At 36.6% G+C, this 20,276-nt stretch overlaps 1 protein-coding gene across 1 annotated transcript; it reads right to left on the bottom strand.

Annotated features, from left to right (window-relative positions):
* Positions 1-16,347: 16,347 nt before the first annotated feature.
* On the bottom strand, positions 16,348-18,242 carry LOC145126575 (uncharacterized). The gene is made up of 2 exons (XM_079061915.1): positions 17,449-18,242; positions 16,348-16,930 (listed from the first exon to the last, which is right to left on the bottom strand). Exons 1-2 carry the CDS (start codon positions 18,240-18,242, stop codon positions 16,348-16,350), a joined length of 1,377 nt encoding a protein of 458 aa, XP_078918041.1.
* Positions 18,243-20,276: the final 2,034 nt, after the last annotated feature.

Below are 20,276 nucleotides of genomic sequence, written 5' to 3'. Positions count from 1 at the left end.
TGAACTGTCTATATCCCAAGAAGCAGACCCTTGTTCTCATCTCAAAGCATCTATACCACAAGGATCCTCTTGTGTACTCACACATTGTCATACTGCCGCCAAAAACCGCAACCATATACCCCCATGTTGGGTCTACATCCCAACTCTGAAAATCATATGTCTGCTCTCTCTCTCTCTCTCTCTCTCTCTCTCTCCTATGAACATGGAAGCTAGAAGAACATAGCCTCTACTAAAGATAGTGACATTCCAATCACTCATCCTCTATTTGTAATCCTCGATCGGATCATAACAATTGCTTCTTTCTTGAGTCACACGATTCAACTGACACTACCATTGATCAAGGCCCTCGAGACCTAAATAACAACTAACACACCTAGGTATGTACCATTCAAATGCAAAATTACAGGGCCACTAAATCCCAAAAAATCAACAGACTCATCATCATCCTGAACAACCATAACCAAAAGATCGACAAATACAGAAACACTGTCACGAATAATGGTACCAACCATGCCATCTACCCTCAACCAGCTCCTTAGAATCATCCTAAATCCTCTAAGTTACCTCCTCAAAATGATATTACCAAAATCCGCAAAACAGCACACCATGATTACTATATACTCCCTAGGTTATCTTAGGATCCTCACCTCAGCATCCCATCAGCTGCCGAAAGACCCCCATTAGTGCCAGTTAACTACTTCATGAATATAATAACATGAAACATAACTTAAATAATCTTAGATTAAAAGACTCAACCCTACAACAGTTAGACTCAAACAAGAGCTGCACAATAGGGTCAAATCCTTCACTTTAAGATTATTTAACCTTTGCATCATGTGACTTAATATATTCATTTAGTAGTTAATTCACACTCGAAAGGGTCCTACTAAACATCAAGCAAGCAACATTAGAGCATAAAATCTCTATAGGAAATAAGGCATCATAATTTAGGCAATTCTATCATGCAATTATTGAAGATCCCTACCCTATAACTAGCATGCAGTTTTATCATAATCATCATAAGCAATAATAGTGTGGGTGTCTAGGGGTACACTTTCTTTCTCCGGCTGATCGTACACATCTCATCCGTCTTTGGTTACCAAACCAAAAACCATAAATGTTTACAAAACTTAGTTTCTAAAAATCAAAATCACATATCAGAGTATCCCAAAATCAAATCTCATAAAAACTGAAGGATGTTCGCGATCAAGCCTTCGCCTTGCCCCGTTCATTTGAAGTACCTGAAACATAAAACTTAAACTGTAATCCAAAGCTTAGCGAGTTTCCCCCAAAGTACCACACACAACCAAACAGATAACAACATGCAAATATAAGCCTTCATCCTGAATGGACGGCCTCGCAGGGCCTACAGCCTATCTGGATCGCTCTACGGGCCTTCGGCCTGACTGGACCGCCTTGCAGGCCTTCAGCCTATCCGGACCGCCTCAGGTTTCTTGGCCTTTAGCACAAAGCAAGACCGCCTCAACCCAAAAAATCATATCATGTCTACATATAAAATAACAATCTTTAATCATTAACACACACAATCATATAGATCTACCAATCTAACACATACTCATTGAACATTGGTAATCATACAAATCTACCAATCTAACACATAACCAGCATAACCTCAATCCAATATACCACGATACATGATCCAGTGGGTCGACATTGGTGCCTTCGACCCACAAGTACATTGAGTAAAACTTACCTCACAGTCTGAAGAGATAGCTGAATAGATCACAACTCCAACTGCTGACTCTATAGGTCACCCATACAACAAACAATAACCTAGTCTCAAATTACTTCTTAAAATACCTAAAATACCCCTAAGTCAAACTTGGTAAAAATCCTATTCAAAGTCAATTCAAAAAGTCAAACTGACTAAGTACACCTTGCATACTCAGTCACTATGCTGGTCTTAGTTGTGACTCACCCAAACCATGGGGTTCTAACCAAGTACGTGCAATTTACCTCTTGGTACGCCCAACATACTCAGCCTGGGTCCAAATCTTCTTATTAAGTGTTTATTCCTTAAAGACCTTTCATCCAAGTTCAGATCTAAACCCAAAACATCATTCCAAGTCATAAAGTTTCCACCTTTATGTCTTTCCATGGATAGAAAAGGTCTAAAATCTAAAACCCTAACTTAATAATCCATTAAGACATCACAACTCTTACATGGAGGGGATAGAAGGACCAAGATCATATTTTTATGGTTCCTAATAGCTCCATAATGGATAAAGTTTCCAACTTTATCTATTAGGATGGTCTAAACAACCAAGATCTAGTCTTTAAGTCTCAAAGGGACCGAAAATGCATCTTACTCAACTTAATCCATTAATTCCAAGTCTCCAACCTCCAGATCTAAAGCAATATGATGTTTAGATGGATAAAGTTTCCAACTTTATCAATAACAAGGTCACAAACTTTCAAGATCTAAAATTTATGCACTAAAGTGACCAAAAAGTGACAAATATTAAAATTAACAAGATCTATGAAACTAATGAGCAAGTTTGAAGCTTTTAACTCATAAAGGTCCAGAAATGATGTAATTTTGCTAGATTTATGCTTGAATCCTTCTTCCATACACTTTGCCACCACTTTGTTCTTCATGATCCCACTTTCTATCGGAGAACTAAGCTCATAAATGATGTCAAGGCTCAAAATAAGTGAGAAGAGGCTAGGGTTTTGAGTTAGAGGCTCTAGAGAGTGGAGGCTCAATATAGGAAGGACTCCCAGGGGTTAGAGACCTTCAGTATGGATCAAAACTATGAAATTAGGGTTTTAACACTGTGACGGTACACCCAGCATACCAAAATTTACACCGAGCATAACACCCTAAAAATGCATCCCTTCAACCTAGTACGCCCAACATACTACCTAGTGTACGTCCAACGTACTGCCATACTTCCTTTTCCAACTTAACTTGAAACAACCACAACTTCTTCATTTAAACTCCTTTTTCGCCGTTCTTTATATGCACGGGAAGGTATTGAAGAGCCCCACAATTCTATCTAATTACTTTCGACTCAAAACATACCGAACTAAAATTCTTAATTCACGAAAGAAGTCTAAAACATTGTTTTTCCCATTTTACCATTTGACTCCAAAAAAAAAACTAAGAGCTTGGATCACATAACCAATATTATCCACATCCAATGGGGTCAAAAACCTATTCCTTGAAGCCCAATGCCTTCACTTGATCCATTTACTGTCCAAAATCCTGAAATAAGAACTTCCTGAAACAGGATGTCATAGATCCCTTAGTTTAGGAACTAGCTAATGCTAGAGGAGGGGCACCAGTAGTAATGAAAAAAGTCAACAATGGTACGATTCCTTCGCATGCCACGACGGTACAAGAAGGAAATAATGATGACTCGGAAAGTTATCAAGGACCGGAGAAACTAGAGGTCCAGAGAAATGATGAACCCAGAAGCTACTGCCAGTATAAGGATTTCATGCAAGCCATCATCATTTAACGGGAAGGAAGATCCCGTAGGAGTCATGTATTGGATATCGTAGATGGATTTGGATTTCATAACGTATGGATGTACGTGCAAGCTACAACTGCCTATGTTGTGAGGCAGTTCTAGGGCACACCACTTAGTTGGTGGAACACGTTAGGGATGATTGTGAGCCCCAATAAGCCACTACAACTGAAATAGGACCAATTCTTGACCCATTTCAAGTGGAAGTTCTATCCAGTTGAGAAAATGCTGGAATTGTAAAATCAATTCTTGGCTTTGACAAAGGGAAACATATCAGTGGATGAGTACACCAACGCCTTCACTGATAAAAATGGAGTTCGCCCTACGACTTGTTTCGGACGAATTAACCAAGATTGACAGGTATGCCAAGGGGCTGCCTTGGGAGTATATTGTGTCGGTTAAGCAGGCACGTACATTTGAGGTGGTCGTTTGGGCTGCAAAGTCGGTCGAAGGGATGATAAAGAAAAGGAAAGCCGACAAATCCAAATTCGATGAAAATAGGAGAGCTAAGGGAAGAGATAATCAAAGTGATCAATAAAAGTATCACGATTGCCGTTAGGATTAAGCAACATGTAGTTAGAAGTGTTACCTGCTAGAATGTGATCATATCATATTAGAACATGAAGGAAGGTATCATTCATGTGAGGATCCGAATCAAAGAGACTTGAGTCTATGCATTGCATCATATGACGATAGGTCATTAGAACATGACCTATCAGTCGGTTGTGATAGTCAAAGTAAAGACCTTATCTTAGGTTAAGTCAATTTTAGAATGAGCAGGAGCCTCCAATGCAGACCAAATTTAGAAGGAAGAGCATGTACGGGATAGAGCACCATCAACAATCAAGAATTCTAAGAGTTGGAATGTAAATAGAAAAGACATAAAAGTTACAATATTACATAGGATGGAAAGGTAACGTGTAGAGTCATTATACAAGTCCGGTTTTGTTGACGATTATGAGACGTAATCATCCTAAGGGGAGATAATTGTAACTCCCGTAAATTCAGGATACACATAATAATTAATAATTATTAAAATTAAAATCTTTGAATAGGATAATCTGTAGTCGTGTGTGCTGCAGACTATATAATACAAGTTTCGTATTAAGGAAAAATAGGAAAAATCAGCTGAATCGCCAAAAATTGTAAAAATAAGTGCGCCATATATTTAAAAAGTACATGTCGTCCCGATTTCGAAAATATAAATTTTGTAGAAATCCGACTATGAATGAATTAGATATGATTTTTATAAGATATAAAAGTCAGCCGCACACAATGAATGTGTGACGTAAAAAGCAACGAAAAATAAATTCAGAACTAGCTGATGGAGTCTAAAGGAAAGTTGTAGATCTCGTTGAGAGCTCTCGGGGGATATAAAGAATGCCGAAAACAGAGCTTGTACGAAGAAGTTACGGAACTTAAAAAATCTGCATTTTACATGGAGCGCGGTACGCGCCTGGTGCGAGACGTGCGCTTCTAGAATGTGAAAACATTGACCACAGAGAGGCTGACTGTAGAGACATAAGAACATGGTTTGGCATGCGGAATTAAAGATTGCACAATGAACATGGTGATTTGGGTGTTCAAGAGATGTATTGAATATGTATGGTGTTACAAAAAGAGACATAGATCTACATCTAAATAAATAACACACACTTACACACTCACTTTTACACCTCTCAAGCACACCTCTACAAGTGGACAAACCCACCTTATATAGAGGTGTTTACATGTCTCTCTCTCACTCTCACTAACACATGGGTCTAAAGGCTAATGCACCACATGCAAGTGGGTCTACAAGAGTCAAACCATTACAAAGTCATACATGAAGAACTTTGCACCCCAACATTCTCCCTCTCAAAGTTAGGAATGGATGACCCACTTCAAATCTTCCAAAATCGAGCAACTACGCGGTTCGAGCCTCAAAGGTAACACATGTCAAAACGAACTTCAATCTTCAATTCTTCCATGATTCTTCAATTTGGGCTCTAGGATGTGAAACCATACAAACCGAGCAGCAACGAATGATTAACTCCAAATAATCACCCAAAAGTTGCGCATAAAAACACATCCCAAAAATCTTCAATAATACCAAACCCATTTCGAAAATAAATCATTTCGAACTTCTAATTGCATCATCTCGTAAGCTTCAAAAATTAAGATCACTTCGGTCTTCAAATCCGCGTAATACGAAAAATTCAAGTTCGAATTTCCATATAAAACTTCTCCCCCTTTTTATAATCGAAAATTGATTATAAAACTCCCAAGGAAAAAGAACGTGCTCTATTTGGAATTTTTCGTGTTAAAACTCCCCCTTAACATGTGGCATAAACTATGTGCTTCAATCCGGAAAACCCAAAAAATATTGAATTTTTAGCTTCGTTCACGGATCGCCTTTGACAAAATTTCTCAAAAATGGGTAGAAATTGTCAATTTCAAAATTCTGCAGTGACCCGGTGCGCCCAAAACAGCCAAATATGCAAAACTCTCCCCCTTTTCCAAAGCTGGGTAGAAAGCGTCAATTTGCACAAACTGCATGGGCTTAAAATGCATTTTCTTCAATTTTCAGCAAAAACAGTCCTTTTTCAAATTTGTGTATGAACCGCCAAACATTCGAAGCCTCAGGGACTATTTTTGAAAATTCTGCCATTTGCACCAAACATACGAAGAATCCCCAAAATATTCGAAGCTCCAAAAAAATTTCGAATTTGGGTGAAAAGTGTCAAACATTCGAAACTTGAACGAATTGATGAGGTTTGCCAAACATTCGAAATTTCAGGGGCTGAATTCGAAAATTTTGCATTTTGATCAAAATGTTCGAAGCCTTTAGCCAAACATTCGAAGCCTTGCCCCAACATTCGAAGTTAGACCGTTTGTGTCACTTTGATAAAAGATGAGGGACCCAATTCGAAAATATTTGTTTTCTTCACCAATTCACGCTTCGTACGTTTTCTTATAAACACTTCGTACGAAAATCGCAGGTACCAAACACACGAAAATTTTTCACCCACCCAAACACACGAAGATTTTTTCTTCTCTCTCCTCTTCGTATGAAAATCGTCTTCCCAAATTTTTTTTTTTTTTTTCGTTCGTTCGTTGCCCAGTTCACCAAACCATCGATTCCCAAATCTTCGAATTTTAATCACCAAATCAACACAGTCGATCATTTGTTCACAAACATAATTTCGTTTGTTCAACATCAACTCAAAAGTAACATCAAATCCCAAATCTTCGAAGAAATCGATCGTTAACCCTTCGTTAGTCGTCAATCGTAACCAACAATCAAAATCGATTTCTATTCTCAGATCAACCATTCGCTTTTGACATCCATCCAAACCATGCGAATATTCATTCCCAGTCGATACCAACGAACAAATGAAAATCGACTTTTCAAAACTTAAAAGAAAACGAATTCATCGATTTTACAGTTCGTCCCAACCATCGTTTCCAATCGATTCCAAAACCAGTCATTAAGAAGGCTTTCGTTAACAAACAATCGACTCTAAATCATCGTCCATTCGAATCTTGACCCAAAAATCACCGACTCTAAAAAGTTATCCCAAATCGATATTATCGATCTATCACACCAAAGACTCCGATCGATCGACTCCAACATTAACTTTGCTTTTCATTCAAGAATCGTCATCACATCGTACAACTATCAGTATCCAAAATATCGATTCTTTTCAGTTCTTCCAAAATCATCAACATTAACAAACGTGTTCAATTCCTTCTTTCAAAACAACAAAACCTTCGTTAACAGATCTTCAATCTAACTAAAAATCGACTCCAAAATCTTCACAGATCATCAACCCACAACTACCGATGAGACTGAAGAAATCGACTCAAAATCAAATCAAAGATATTTTGACTCCAACTCGAATTGATTAAATGATTTCATTCACAAACAAACACAAACTCTATCGATCTGTTTGTACATTACCCCAAAATTTTGTTTACAGATGAAATCAATTTCGATGTAAACGATCGAACTCAACCTAATTCAATTTCAATTTCTAGCAATCAAATTCGAAATTGACCCCAAGAGCATTCGATGTGAATGGATAAAGTCGACTATCATCAGTTCAACGTGAATACACTTAAAATTCAATCTCGATTCCAAGCTTAACTTGAATCGAGTTGCAATTTGTTAGATTTTGACTGTATCGGATGCGAACATCATTTGATCAGAAAAGAAAGAAAGATCGATACTCTTTTACACATCAGTTTTGGATCTATTTAATCAATGAACAGTAAAGGACTTGGGTAGATGAACAGTAACCAATAGAGATTGGGCTTAGATCAACGAATATTATCTGAATTTGTCAATATGGGCTTCATGAACAGTAAATTTTGAGATTTTGATTTTGGTTTGCTTGATCTAATCAAAAAATTATTGGATCACACAACGGGGTTTTTCAAGAAAAATTTGATCCAACGAGTCAAACGATCAAAAATCAAGAACGCAACGCATGATTTCAATGAGATTAAGAGAGATCATAGAGAGAGACTCACCAAAATTGTTCAAATTGCGACAAATGTTGCCAAACCGAGAATCGTTCTTCAAAAATCACCTCGATTTTGAAGACCCGCTCTGATACCAATTGTAGAGACATAAGAACATGGTTTGGCATGCGGAATTAAAGATTGCACAATGAACATGGTGATTTGGGTGTTCAAGAGATGTATTGAATATGTATGGTGTTACAAAAAGAGACATAGATCTACATCTAAATAAATAACACACACTTACACACTCACTTTTACACCTCTCAAGCACACCTCTACAAGTGGACAAACCCACCTTATATAGAGGTGTTTACATGTCTCTCTCTCACTCTCACTAACACATGGGTCTAAAGGCTAATGCACCACATGCAAGTGGGTCTACAAGAGTCAAACCATTACAAAGTCATACATGAAGAACTTTGCACCCCAACACTGACACGTGGCACAAAATGGCTGGGGAGACGTCACCTTAAAATGTGTGACATGCACCCCAAAATCGCCTATGAATAGTAGGCCAAACTTCGTTCTTTCCCCCGCAACTTCCCAAACACTCTTTCCCGATTTCTTTCAATTCTAGCCAATTTTCTCTTACTTTTAGTCTTCGGCGAAGCCTTGCGGTCCCTAAAGTAGTAGTAGCTAGCAAGTAGAAGCTCTACCAGTGTAATTTCCTAACGTTTTCCAGGAAGAACCTCTGTAAGTTAAGCTACACTATAGCCTTTTTCAGTGTAACTTATATTTATAGTCATAAGTCGTTATTATGAACCTATAAATAAGATTTATCAGTGATTCCAAGTCATAATACTGATTCATATACTTACGGGAGAGGTGTCCAGAATGGTCACGTTGGCTTGGTTATTGGATTTCAAAAGGCTATACGTTGAAATGGTCCTGCCTCCCAACTGTCATGACTGACTAATCCTTACTTGATAGATTTTGATGTAGACATTGAGATTAGTGAGGAATCTAGTCTATAATTTTAATAGTCACCGATATTATGAAACCAGACTAAGGCTTAGTACTTTATGCATCTAGGTCTTTCAGAAGTACGAAGTGAGGCGCTGCCGAAATCGGCAGTCACCCACCTAAGTTAAGTGAGTACATAGTCTCTTTCATTAACATTATTTAATACAAATAATAAATTAAATTACTAAATATATATGTTAGGAATCGTATATGAATTATATGCTTATTGCTTGGATTATATGTTAATATATGTATATATTTTGCTATGTGCGAACCAGATAGGGTTCTATTTTATGTTAGAATTAAATAGGTAATATCTTATAATAGTATTAAAAGTAGCATTACTAAGAAGATAAAAGAATAATAATACCTAATGTTATGTAGGGAATATAAATACACTAGAGATATGTTAGTGTCACCCAATAATAGAGTTGGTATTAAAAGTTGGTTACATACACTGTAATCTAGTTTAGGCATGAGCTTATACTTGTGGAAGGTACCTAGTTCAATTAAGTTTGTTATAAGGTAGTCTCATTAGGTGAATATGCGTAACCTAGAAATGGAGAGTAAAGTTCTGTTCCTTGAACCTTTCAGTTGTCGATGTACGATAGCTACGTAGGGGAGTACGATATAGTATTCCCCTTGGGATGACCATATATGGTGGGTCCCGATCAGACAACTATAATGGTATGTATGCATATTCTTGGATAACCAGAAATGGTAGGTCCTGATCAGATAACTGTAATGGTATGTTTGCATATTCTTTGTGACTTACACAGGACAAGGAATCCCCTAGCTGTGTAGTCATTCTTTTAACGGTTCATCAGGCGAGATAATTTTCCCCTAATAATCATGGACTAGGATTTGTGAGGATCGGTAGGAATATATATATATATATATATATATATATATATATATATATATATATATATATATATATATATATATATATATATATATATTAATGTATGCCTATATGGATATAGTATGGTAAGAATTGGTTTTACAGGTATGATAATTAAGGAATATTATCATATCAATATTGTGGGATTGAAATCCTTGTGTATCTCACCAGGTTTCCCCAACCTGACCCACTTTGTTTATATGCATCACATGTATCAAGACTTAAGCTAATGAAACTTAGTTAGGATGTTGAGTGATTAAGAGACAACCTGCAATAGTATTCATGACCATCCGGTCTTTACGCTGTAACTTATGTATCGGTATTAATTATGACATCCTTAGGGTTTTAACATTTTGGAAACAAACAATTTCAATCGAAATGATCTTTTGTACTCAGATTTTCCGTAAATATAAATAAATGATTTTTTAAGCATAAATAAAAGTTTTAATTGATTCTGAAAATTAGAGGATGTCATATATTTAGAACTTTATACCATTTATTTTTACACGACATAAAACAACATAAATAAATATTGAAATGCTTTCTCTCTCTCTCTCTCTCTCTATATATATATATATATATATATATATATATATATATATATATATATATATATATATATATATATATATATATATATAGAAAAGTAAATATACCCTGCAATGTATATAAGCTTAAGTACCAAAACGCGTCATACTACGTCGTTTTGTATCATATATGCATTGTAATCATCCACAATTCTTTAAGTTCAACTCCTAACTTGATTTATGTCCAAGATTTTTAGAAATTTCACCATTGTCTTATTCTTATATAATTTTCATTTTCAACTATAATAAATGTAGTTTGGTGGTGTTCGAAAGAAATATTTGATGTAAGAAGAATATAATAGTGAAATTTGAAAAATTCGGGAAATAAATCAAGTTAGGGGATGAAGTTTAAGAGCTTTATAGCATTACAATATATATATATATATATATATATATATATATATATATATATATATATATATATATATATATATATATATGTTACAAAATGACGTAATATGGTAGATTTGGGTACCTAATGTTATATACCTAGTAGGATATATTCACTTTCACACACACATATACACACACACACACACACAGATATATATATATATATATATATATATATATATATATATATATATATATATATATATATATATATATATATAATACACTTTTGAAAAATAAATCCTAAACCTTAAATCGTAACAAAATACACTCGGTGGGCATACTTGGACTATGTTTGACGTACTAGCTGAAAAACTAGATGTTAGCTGATAACTGAAAAACTAGTTGCTAAATAAAAGCTAGCTAATAGCTGAAAAGCTAGTTGATAAAAATTGACGTTTGGTAAACTAGCTGCAAAATGTAAAATGATATAAAATGTCGTTTAAAATAATGTGTTTTTATAATTAATTAAGAGTTGTATTTGAAATTTTTTAAAAAGCTCCTAAAAATCTGGTATAAGTAGCTTTTTAAAAAGCTAGCTTGTAAGCTAACTTATAAGCTACTTCTTGGCTTAGCAAACATGACAACTAAAAAAAGCTCGAAAAATAAGGTAGTTTTTCAGCTAGCTGTCGCTAGACCTGGCAAATGTGTCGTGTCGTGTCGGGTTCGTGTCGTGTCAAGACATTAAACAGATTGAAAGGGCTTGACTCTAACACGACCCGTTTAATTATCGTGTCGTGCCGTGTCAACCCGTTTATTTTCGTGTCGGTTTCGTGTCGGGTTTCCGGTTAAGGATTAGACCTTGTGAATATGTTGTGACATGTCGGGTTGAAATATTTTAAAGGTTGGAAAGTAGGAGTTGTGGAGGCAAAAAGGAAAAAGTGAAACACTAGAGTTATGAGATGGAATGACAAAATTTATTGTAAGTTTAGAAGGAAAAATGAAAAGAGTTAAAATTAGGGAGCAAATGATAGGTTTGTGAGAATGACTAAAATTAAATAACTTTGAAAATTTGAATATTAATTCTAATTCTTGAGTTTGTCCACTATAAGTCTATAACATATTATATATTTGTAAAAATATGAAATTTATAATAAATAATATATAATTAAACGGGTCATATTCGAGTTGAAAGTTTTGACCCTAATCTTACCCGTTTAATTATCGTGTCGTGTCGTGTTAACCCGTTTACATAAACGTGTCGAAATCTCTGACCCTAACCCGCTAATTTCGTATCGGGTTCGTGTTGGGTTTTCGTGTCGTGTCATGTTTTGTCAGGTCTAGCTGTCGCACGCCAAACAAAGTCTTGGTGTAGTTGTACTTGACTCCTCGTGTCTTGTGGCCTGTAGCGGATCTTCTTGCAAGGCGTATTTTGTGTCTTTATAATATATTAGGATTTAAAAAAAAAACACCATTTTACGTGTCAATTTTTTTAGATTTTTCTCATTAAATGATGTTTTTTTTTTAGATTCATGTTTGATTATTATTTGCATGTATCAACAAAACAAAACATATAGGATGTTAATTTAGAGTACTTCGGCTGAATAAATGTATTTAAGATTCCAAAGACTGTATCTAAAATTTGATTATCGACTTTGAAATAAATGTCAGAAATGACACATTTCAGGGACATGCAATAAAAATGTACTATTTGTATAAACCCAATGCAATGTAACAAATAGAGTAACAAAATGACGACATTTTAACGTTGAAACTTTGAAAATAATATATAAACGCATATGGACAATGTCCTATTTAGGGATTTTCTTTCAACAATTTATCGAAATTGTCCTTGAGGTTATCAACAATGTCAATAAAACAAAGAAATTAAAAACCGAAATAGATGCCAACCATATCAAAAACCCAATACTATGACTAATACTACAAATTTGGACAAATCACAAGGACCAAATTTGTAATTTACTCTTATATATATATTTTTATTGAACAACTGGCAACACATTAGATCGCATTAAAAAGGACTTATGCAAGGAGTTGAAGATAAATTATAAAAATAAGTTTGAAATATGTGACATACACCGAATACCAATAAAAAAGACAAAGTTTGGATCTATTCTTAACCCAATTAAAAGTAGTAATGCTAATGTCATCCACAAGAAGCATAACAACTCTCCTCTCATTTCGGTACACTAAAGCATTTTGAGTCTGCCAAATCGTCCAAAAGGAAGAATAAATAAGAGCTAAGTGCAGATTTATAACATTTTTGTCATTTGTGTTCGCCTTCAACAACTCCACCATGGATTAAACAGGAGGAAGAAAGACCTTTTAACGAGGAGGGCCAACCAACTAACCAACTCCACAATTTTGAAGCATAGAAACAGTCAAAGAAAACGTGATCAACAATCTCATCCGATAACTTGCAGAACGGGCATGATGTAGAAGAAACAACCACTCCTCTCTTAGAAAGATTAGTAAAAGTGGGAATCCTGTCTTGAATCTATCTCCAAACAAAATAGTTGATTTTGATAAGAATCTAACTAACCCACTTAAAAGAGCTGCAACTGATCTTCGCTTCTATATCCAAGAGTCGTCTCACTTGTTTCACATCAAACTCACCGTTATCTTCATTTTTCCACAACCATTTATCCGAACCACCTGAAAACTGATAATTAAGCAAACAATCTAATAAGACATAAAACTGATTAGTTTCACTACCCATATGAAGAGGTCTCGACCATCCCCAATTTCATTGAGAGTCCATATTTCTCCTAAGAATAACCTGCTCCATGACCAAACAATCCTTATTAGCATCGATCGCATAAAGGTAGAAATTCTAGTATTGAGATTGTAAAAAACACAGATAAATATATCAAAATATCTCTTTGATTTATAATTAGAAATATCACTCAAAAACCAATTGGTTTACAATGTGTTTTGTGTTGCTCTGCATATTCATAACTCGATATATGCTATATATATATATATATATATATATATATATATATATATATATATATATATATATATAAACTGGAGTAAGCTTATAATATTAAACAAGCAAAGAGACCCAACCACTCTTTGATGATGTCCCCTACTTTGTTCCAGAAATTGTGTTAGCTTTTACAAGTAGAAGACATGGGTGGAGAGAAATGATGACTTAAGATTCCAACAATCACCCCCGAATCTCTAAGTCCTTCTAGAGATTCCCGATCACCGCCAATCTTTAAGTCCTTCTAAAGATGTCTTCAATCCCGATCAAGTCCCGCATTGTCTTGAACTTGGTTCGAGCCAATGGTTTTGTGAGAATGTCTGCCTTTTGTTCTTCACCTGGAATGTACTTTACCTCCACTTGTTCCTTTTCAACACACTTACGAATGAAGTGAAACCTCGTGTGAATGTGTTTGCTTCTTCCGTGAAAAACAGGATTCTTCGTGAGTTCGATAGCTGACTTGTTATCAACTCTTAGGACCACCTTCTCTTGTGCTTTGTTCATGATTTCGCCTAGCAAATCTTGAAGCCATATTGCTTGACATGCAGTCGCAGTTGCAGCCATGAACTCCGCCTCGCAAGATGATAAAGCAACAGTATCTTGCTTTTGAGAACACCATGTTATTGGAGACAACCCATAGTAGAAAATGTGACCGGTTGTGCTTCTTCCGTCATCTGGATCAACATTATGACTACTATCACTGTAACCAATTATTCGATTTTGTCCCATCCTCTCGTACTTGATTCCGTATCCCGTTGTTCCTCGTAAATACCTTAGGATGTGTTTGATTGCAACACCATGTGATTCTCTTGGATCTTGCATGTATCGACTAACAACTCCAACCGCATATGCCATATCGGGTCTTGTCTGCAAGAGATATCTAAGGCATCCTACCAAGTTTCGGTATTGTGTCGGGTCGATTTCGGGTTCATCTTCGGCCTTCGACATTTTGGTTCCTGGATCCATGGGAATGTGGGTAGGATTGCAATCATGTAAACCGGCTTCCTTCAGAATGCGTTGTGCATACGCTTTTTGGTTTATTGTAATCCCCGATTCATCCTGTTTGACTTCAATGCCCAGGTAGTAAGTTAATCTTCCAAGATCAGACATCTCGAAGTTCTTGGACATTTCAAATTTGAACCTTTTGATCATGCTCAAATTTGTACCTGTGACAAACAAATCATCAACATAGATTGCTAAAATTAGCAAGTTGGATCCTTCGTTCTTCCGGTACACCGATGGTTCTTTCATGCACTTGTGAAATTTCATTCCTTTCAAAATCCCATCAAGTTTTGTATTCCATGCTCTCGGTGCTTGTCTAAGACCATATAGTGCTTTTGAAAGACGGTACACCTTGTGCTCGTCGCCTTTCCTTATGTAGCCTTCCGGTTGATACACAAAGACGGTTTCTCTCAACTCTCCATGTAAGAAAGCCGTCTTGACATCCAAGTGGTGAAGCTCCCATCCATTGGTAGCGGCTAAGGCAATGAGAAACCGTATGGTTTCGATGCGAGCTACCGGAGCAAATACTTCTTGAAAGTCAATACCAGGTTGTTGTACGTACCCTTTAGCAACCAACCTCGCCTTGTGTTTGTTTATGGTGCCATCTGCATTTTTCTTCAGCTTGAACACCCATTTGAGTCCAATGGGCTTCACCCCCATAGGTTTGTTTACGAGAGACCAAGTACTGTTCTTGTTGATCGAATTGATTTCTGTATTCATGGCTTTGACCCACTCTGGTTCTTTCTTCGCCTCTTCAACCGATACCGGCTCGTCATTGGTTGCTAGGAGAAGTTCTTCAATTTCATCAACATAAAGTACATAATCTCGTAATCGAATTGGAAGCACCTTTTGTCTTGTGGGCCTTTGGTTTTGAACATTGTTCACGTTGTTGTTGATCGGACTTGGTTGCTCATTTTCTTGTACCTCCACTCCGTCTTCAATCTCGTGATCCGATTCGTTTGGTTCGTTGTTTACATCGTTTCCTTGGTTGTTGTTTGCCTCATCTTCCGGTAAATCCCATGGTACTATGAATGATCCTGGTTCTTCATTGTCAGGTGTAGCTTCGTTAACCCAATTCCATCCTTTGGTTTCATTAAAAATAACGTCTCGACTTACGATTATTTTTTGTGTAACCGGGTTAAATAACCGATAGGCTTTTGTACCCGGTTCAGAACCAAGATGAACCAATGGTCTTGATCTTGCATCCAATTTTTTCACGTTTACCGGTTCAACTTTTGCATACGCTAAACACCCAAAGATGCGTACGTTCTCCAAATTAGGTTTTCTTTTATACAACTTCTCGTACGGAGTTGTATCACCAAGTACTCTTGTGTAAACACGGTTGATCAGGTTTGTGGAATGTTTTACCGCTTCTCCCCATAGATAGTTTGGAACATGCATCGCCTTCATGATACTTCGTGTCATGTCCATAAGTGTTCTGTTTCTTCGTTCCACAATACCGTTTTGTTGTGGTGAATATGGGGCGGTAAGATGGCGTTTGATTCCATTCATATCACAAAAGGAATTAAACTCGAGCGAAGTAAACTAACCTCCTCGATCACTTTGAAACATCTTTAAAGACTTTCCGAGCTCATTCTCCGCCAAAGCTTTAAATTTTTTGAAGTGTAAAAACGCATCATTTTTCTCTTTTAAGAGAAAAATCCACATATAACGTGAAAAATCGTCAATTAGTGTGAAAATGTACCGATTTTGACCCTTCGTTGACGGTGTTATCGGACCACATAAATCACCGTGAACTAGCTCCAATGGCCGTGTTGCTTTGTACGTCGTCATTAATGGAAATGACTTTCTTGTTTGCTTGCCCACCAAACAAGATTCACACAATTGATTTTCACTGTCAAAATGGGGTAACCCTTTGACTAGACCTTTCTTGGACATCTTTTTCATTGACTTGAAATTGATGTGTCCAAGTCTTGAATGCCAGTGCCACGTGTCTTCACTCAGTCTTGTATGAAGGCAAATAGGTACTTCAATGGGCAACTGTATTTTATAAAGGCGGTTTGGAGTTCTTTGTACCTTCATTAACAAGCAGTTGTCGGCATCATGCATTGTCAAATAGTTGTCTTTCATCCGAATATCGCACCCGGCTTCGGTTGCTTGTCCGAGACTGAAAATATTATTTTTCAAATCCGGAATGAAATAAATCTCCGTTATCAATCGTTGTTGTCCCGATTTTCCTTGGAAAACAATTTAGCCTTTCCCTTTTATTTCGACACACGAATTATCACCGAATTTGACCTTTCCGGTTATTCCTTCGTCGAGTTCGGAGAAAAATGAATGATTTCCCGTCATGTGATTACTCGCCCCGTTGTCCAAATACCACACATCGTTTTCTTGTGAGTTGTATCGAGACGGTATCACTTTCTCTTCGTTCAAAAACACGGTCTCGTGTAAAAATACTGTTTCACCGGCATCGTCGTGTTCAGTAAAATTACTTTCTTGGAATTTTTGGGTTCTGTCCGGACATTTGGATGCGTAATGGCCCGACTTATCACATCTGTAGCATATAATCTTCGACAGATCTTTTTTCGGGTTTCGGTTTGAGTCCGAATTAGAATTGGGCTTGTTTTTGGGCTTATTATGGTTCTGGGCCGAACTGGGCCTGACCCACTGGGCCCTGCTGACCCGGATCCTCCACCCGACTCGGATCTGTTCCGATTAACCCCCCCACCTTCACCCGATTTCGCCCATTTCCCCTTCGACTCTGTCAATCCACCTGCAGAGCCACAGCCACCGCCGCTGTTCGAGCTACCACTCGATCTCGAGGCAAACAACACCTTCGCGCCTCCTTCTCCGCTGTCATCTGCCTCCCTTATTCTCTCCTCGTACGCTTTCAGACGTCCGACTACGTCCTCGAAGCCAACAGATTTCAGATCGAGCACCTGCTCGAGGGATGCCACCAGATGGATGAATCGCCTGGGAACAACCTTCAGAAGCTTCTTCACAAGCTTCGACTCGTCAATTGTTTCACCAAGTGAGGCAGATTTCGAAGCCAAACCGGAGAGTTTTCCGGCGAACGAGTCAATTGACTCTGTCTCGATCATTCTCAACCGATCGAAATCGGTGTTTAATGTTTGCAGTCTCGCCTCCTTTACCCTATCAGCTCCGACGTATCGAGCTTTAATCGATTCCCACAGGGTTTTTGATTCATCGACATCTCCTATTTGCATGATTAGGGCTTCGGGGATTGCCTGATACAATAGCCCCATTGCCAGGTTATTCTTTTCATCATTTTTCTCTTCTCCTGGATCGATTATGGTCCAGGCTTTATGAATTCTGAGTACGACTTTCATACGCAGGGACCATACGGTGTAATTTGTGGAATTCAACATCGGGCAAGCCACAGTGGTTGTTCCGACCTCCTTGAGTTTCACCGGAGCCGGACCAGCATCACCACCTTTTCCTTCTTTGTCTGACATCTATTTTACTGGTGTCCTTCTTGATCACCAGGTATGAATTCAAGCCCCTGTTCTTGAGCTCTGATACCAATTCTAGTATTGAGATTGTAAAAAACACAGATAAATATATCAAAATATCTCTTTGATTTATAATTGGAAATATCACTCAAAAACCAATTGGTTTACAATGTGTTTTGTGTTGCTCTGCATATTCATAACTCGATATATATATATATATATATATATATATATATATATATATATATATATATATATATATATATATATATATATATATATATATATATATATATAAGCTGGAGTAAGCTTATAATATTAAACAAGCAAAGAGACCCAACCACTCTTTGATGATGTCCCCTACTTTGTTCCAGAAATTGTGTTAGCTTTTACAAGCGGAAGACATGGGTGGAGAGAAATGATGACTTAAGATTCTACCAGTAGGAACCAAACACCTTTAAAGGATCTTGTAGCTAATGGTTTCCCGTCCACTAATTTAATTCCATGAATAGACTTGATGCATGAGAACAAAAAAGAATCATAAGCACATTTAAGAGGCCACCACTATTTAGCAAGAAAGGCTAAATCAGCCACATCTATGATATTTGTAGACTTCTTTTTTTCTTCCATAGATGAAAAGTCTTAAGCCTACAATTGTATTAATAAAATTTTAAGAGATTTGCCAACCTCTTTTATCAACAACGACAACAGCAACAAAAATAATAATAATATTAAAAAAAAAAAAAAATCATATTTTATGTTTTTCATATGACCCTCAAACCCTCTTCTCCACGTACAACTGTACAGTACTGATTCCATCCACAGTTTAGTCACAATCTTTCAACCTCATCGATCGAATATGCCTTCCTCCCAGGCACTTCCTGCAACAGCCGCGCCAATCGATGTCCAATCTCCAACCGCATCGGATTCTGAAGAATACAAGTACGAGGAAATAGAAATAGAACAAGAGATTAAATTTGAAGAAGAAGAAGAAAAAGTGAACGGAGAAGAGTTGTCGCCGTCAATCCATGACCCAGATGACGAAAAAGTGAGCAGCATTCTATCAATAGACTAAACTTCTTTACATTTCTTGTTTCTATTAATAAATTATGAGTTCGAGCTCTGGCATAATAATCTACTTCCATTTGTTTGTTACTGTTTGTTAAAATTGTGTGTCATTTTTTATGTCATCGTGTATAGCATGAATATTTCTTCAGGTCTTTGGTCTCTAGTCCAAATGCATGTTGATTTGTTAATGAATATGCACATGGTACTGTGGGTGTTACAAGTTTCTCATCGATCCATTTGTTGAACAACAAAGCTACACTTCGACTTGTAAAGTCAGATGGTTATTTTTCAATTCTGGATATTTGATGCCCATGCTAGTTCTGTTAGAAGTATAAACTATGTTGATGTTCTCTCAAATTTGATTTTGCTGATTTTATTTTATGATAATCTTTATCAGTTCTATACTTTGGATATACTAAGATTTGACATGAAGAGTCTCAAGTGTAGCTCCTTTTTTTTTGACATTTGCAGTGATCATTTGCTATAAAGATATTTATGCATGTTTGGTTGAACATATATTAGTTTAAATGGTTTAACTTGTGTATATAGACTTGTTTTGTATGTTGGAATATGATAAAAAAAATTAGTTATGTATGTATTCTTCCACGAGAGTGTTGGACTTCTCATGGATCATGTTTAGTGGTTCTAACTCTTGCTATGTATGGAACTATGGATTGTAGTGAACACGTTAAATAAATAAGGGTGAAAGTGAGTAGATTGTTAGTTTCTTTGGTGTGTGCTTTGAGGAATTTACATATAAATCTTGTTTCTTTTCAAGTGATGCATTTAAAAAAGGATGGAAAGCCATAATCTATCCAAGACTCTTTGTTCTTATCCTATTCCAATTTATGTTGGATAGTGGCAGGGTAATAAGTGTCCAACCACACACAAGGAGAATGAAGTTAATGAATTGGAATAGGAGACCATTGTGTTCCCAATTATTTGGCATCACTAAATTTCGATCCCTTG

The sequence above is a fragment of the Lactuca virosa genome, chromosome 7 (genome assembly GCF_052849685.1).
Source record: "Lactuca virosa cultivar CGN04683 chromosome 7, Lactuca_virosa_CGN04683_v6, whole genome shotgun sequence".
Lineage (NCBI taxonomy): Eukaryota > Viridiplantae > Streptophyta > Magnoliopsida > Asterales > Asteraceae > Lactuca > Lactuca virosa.
Note: the sequence above shows the minus strand (reverse complement) of the source record. Positions and strands in the feature narration are given on the sequence as shown.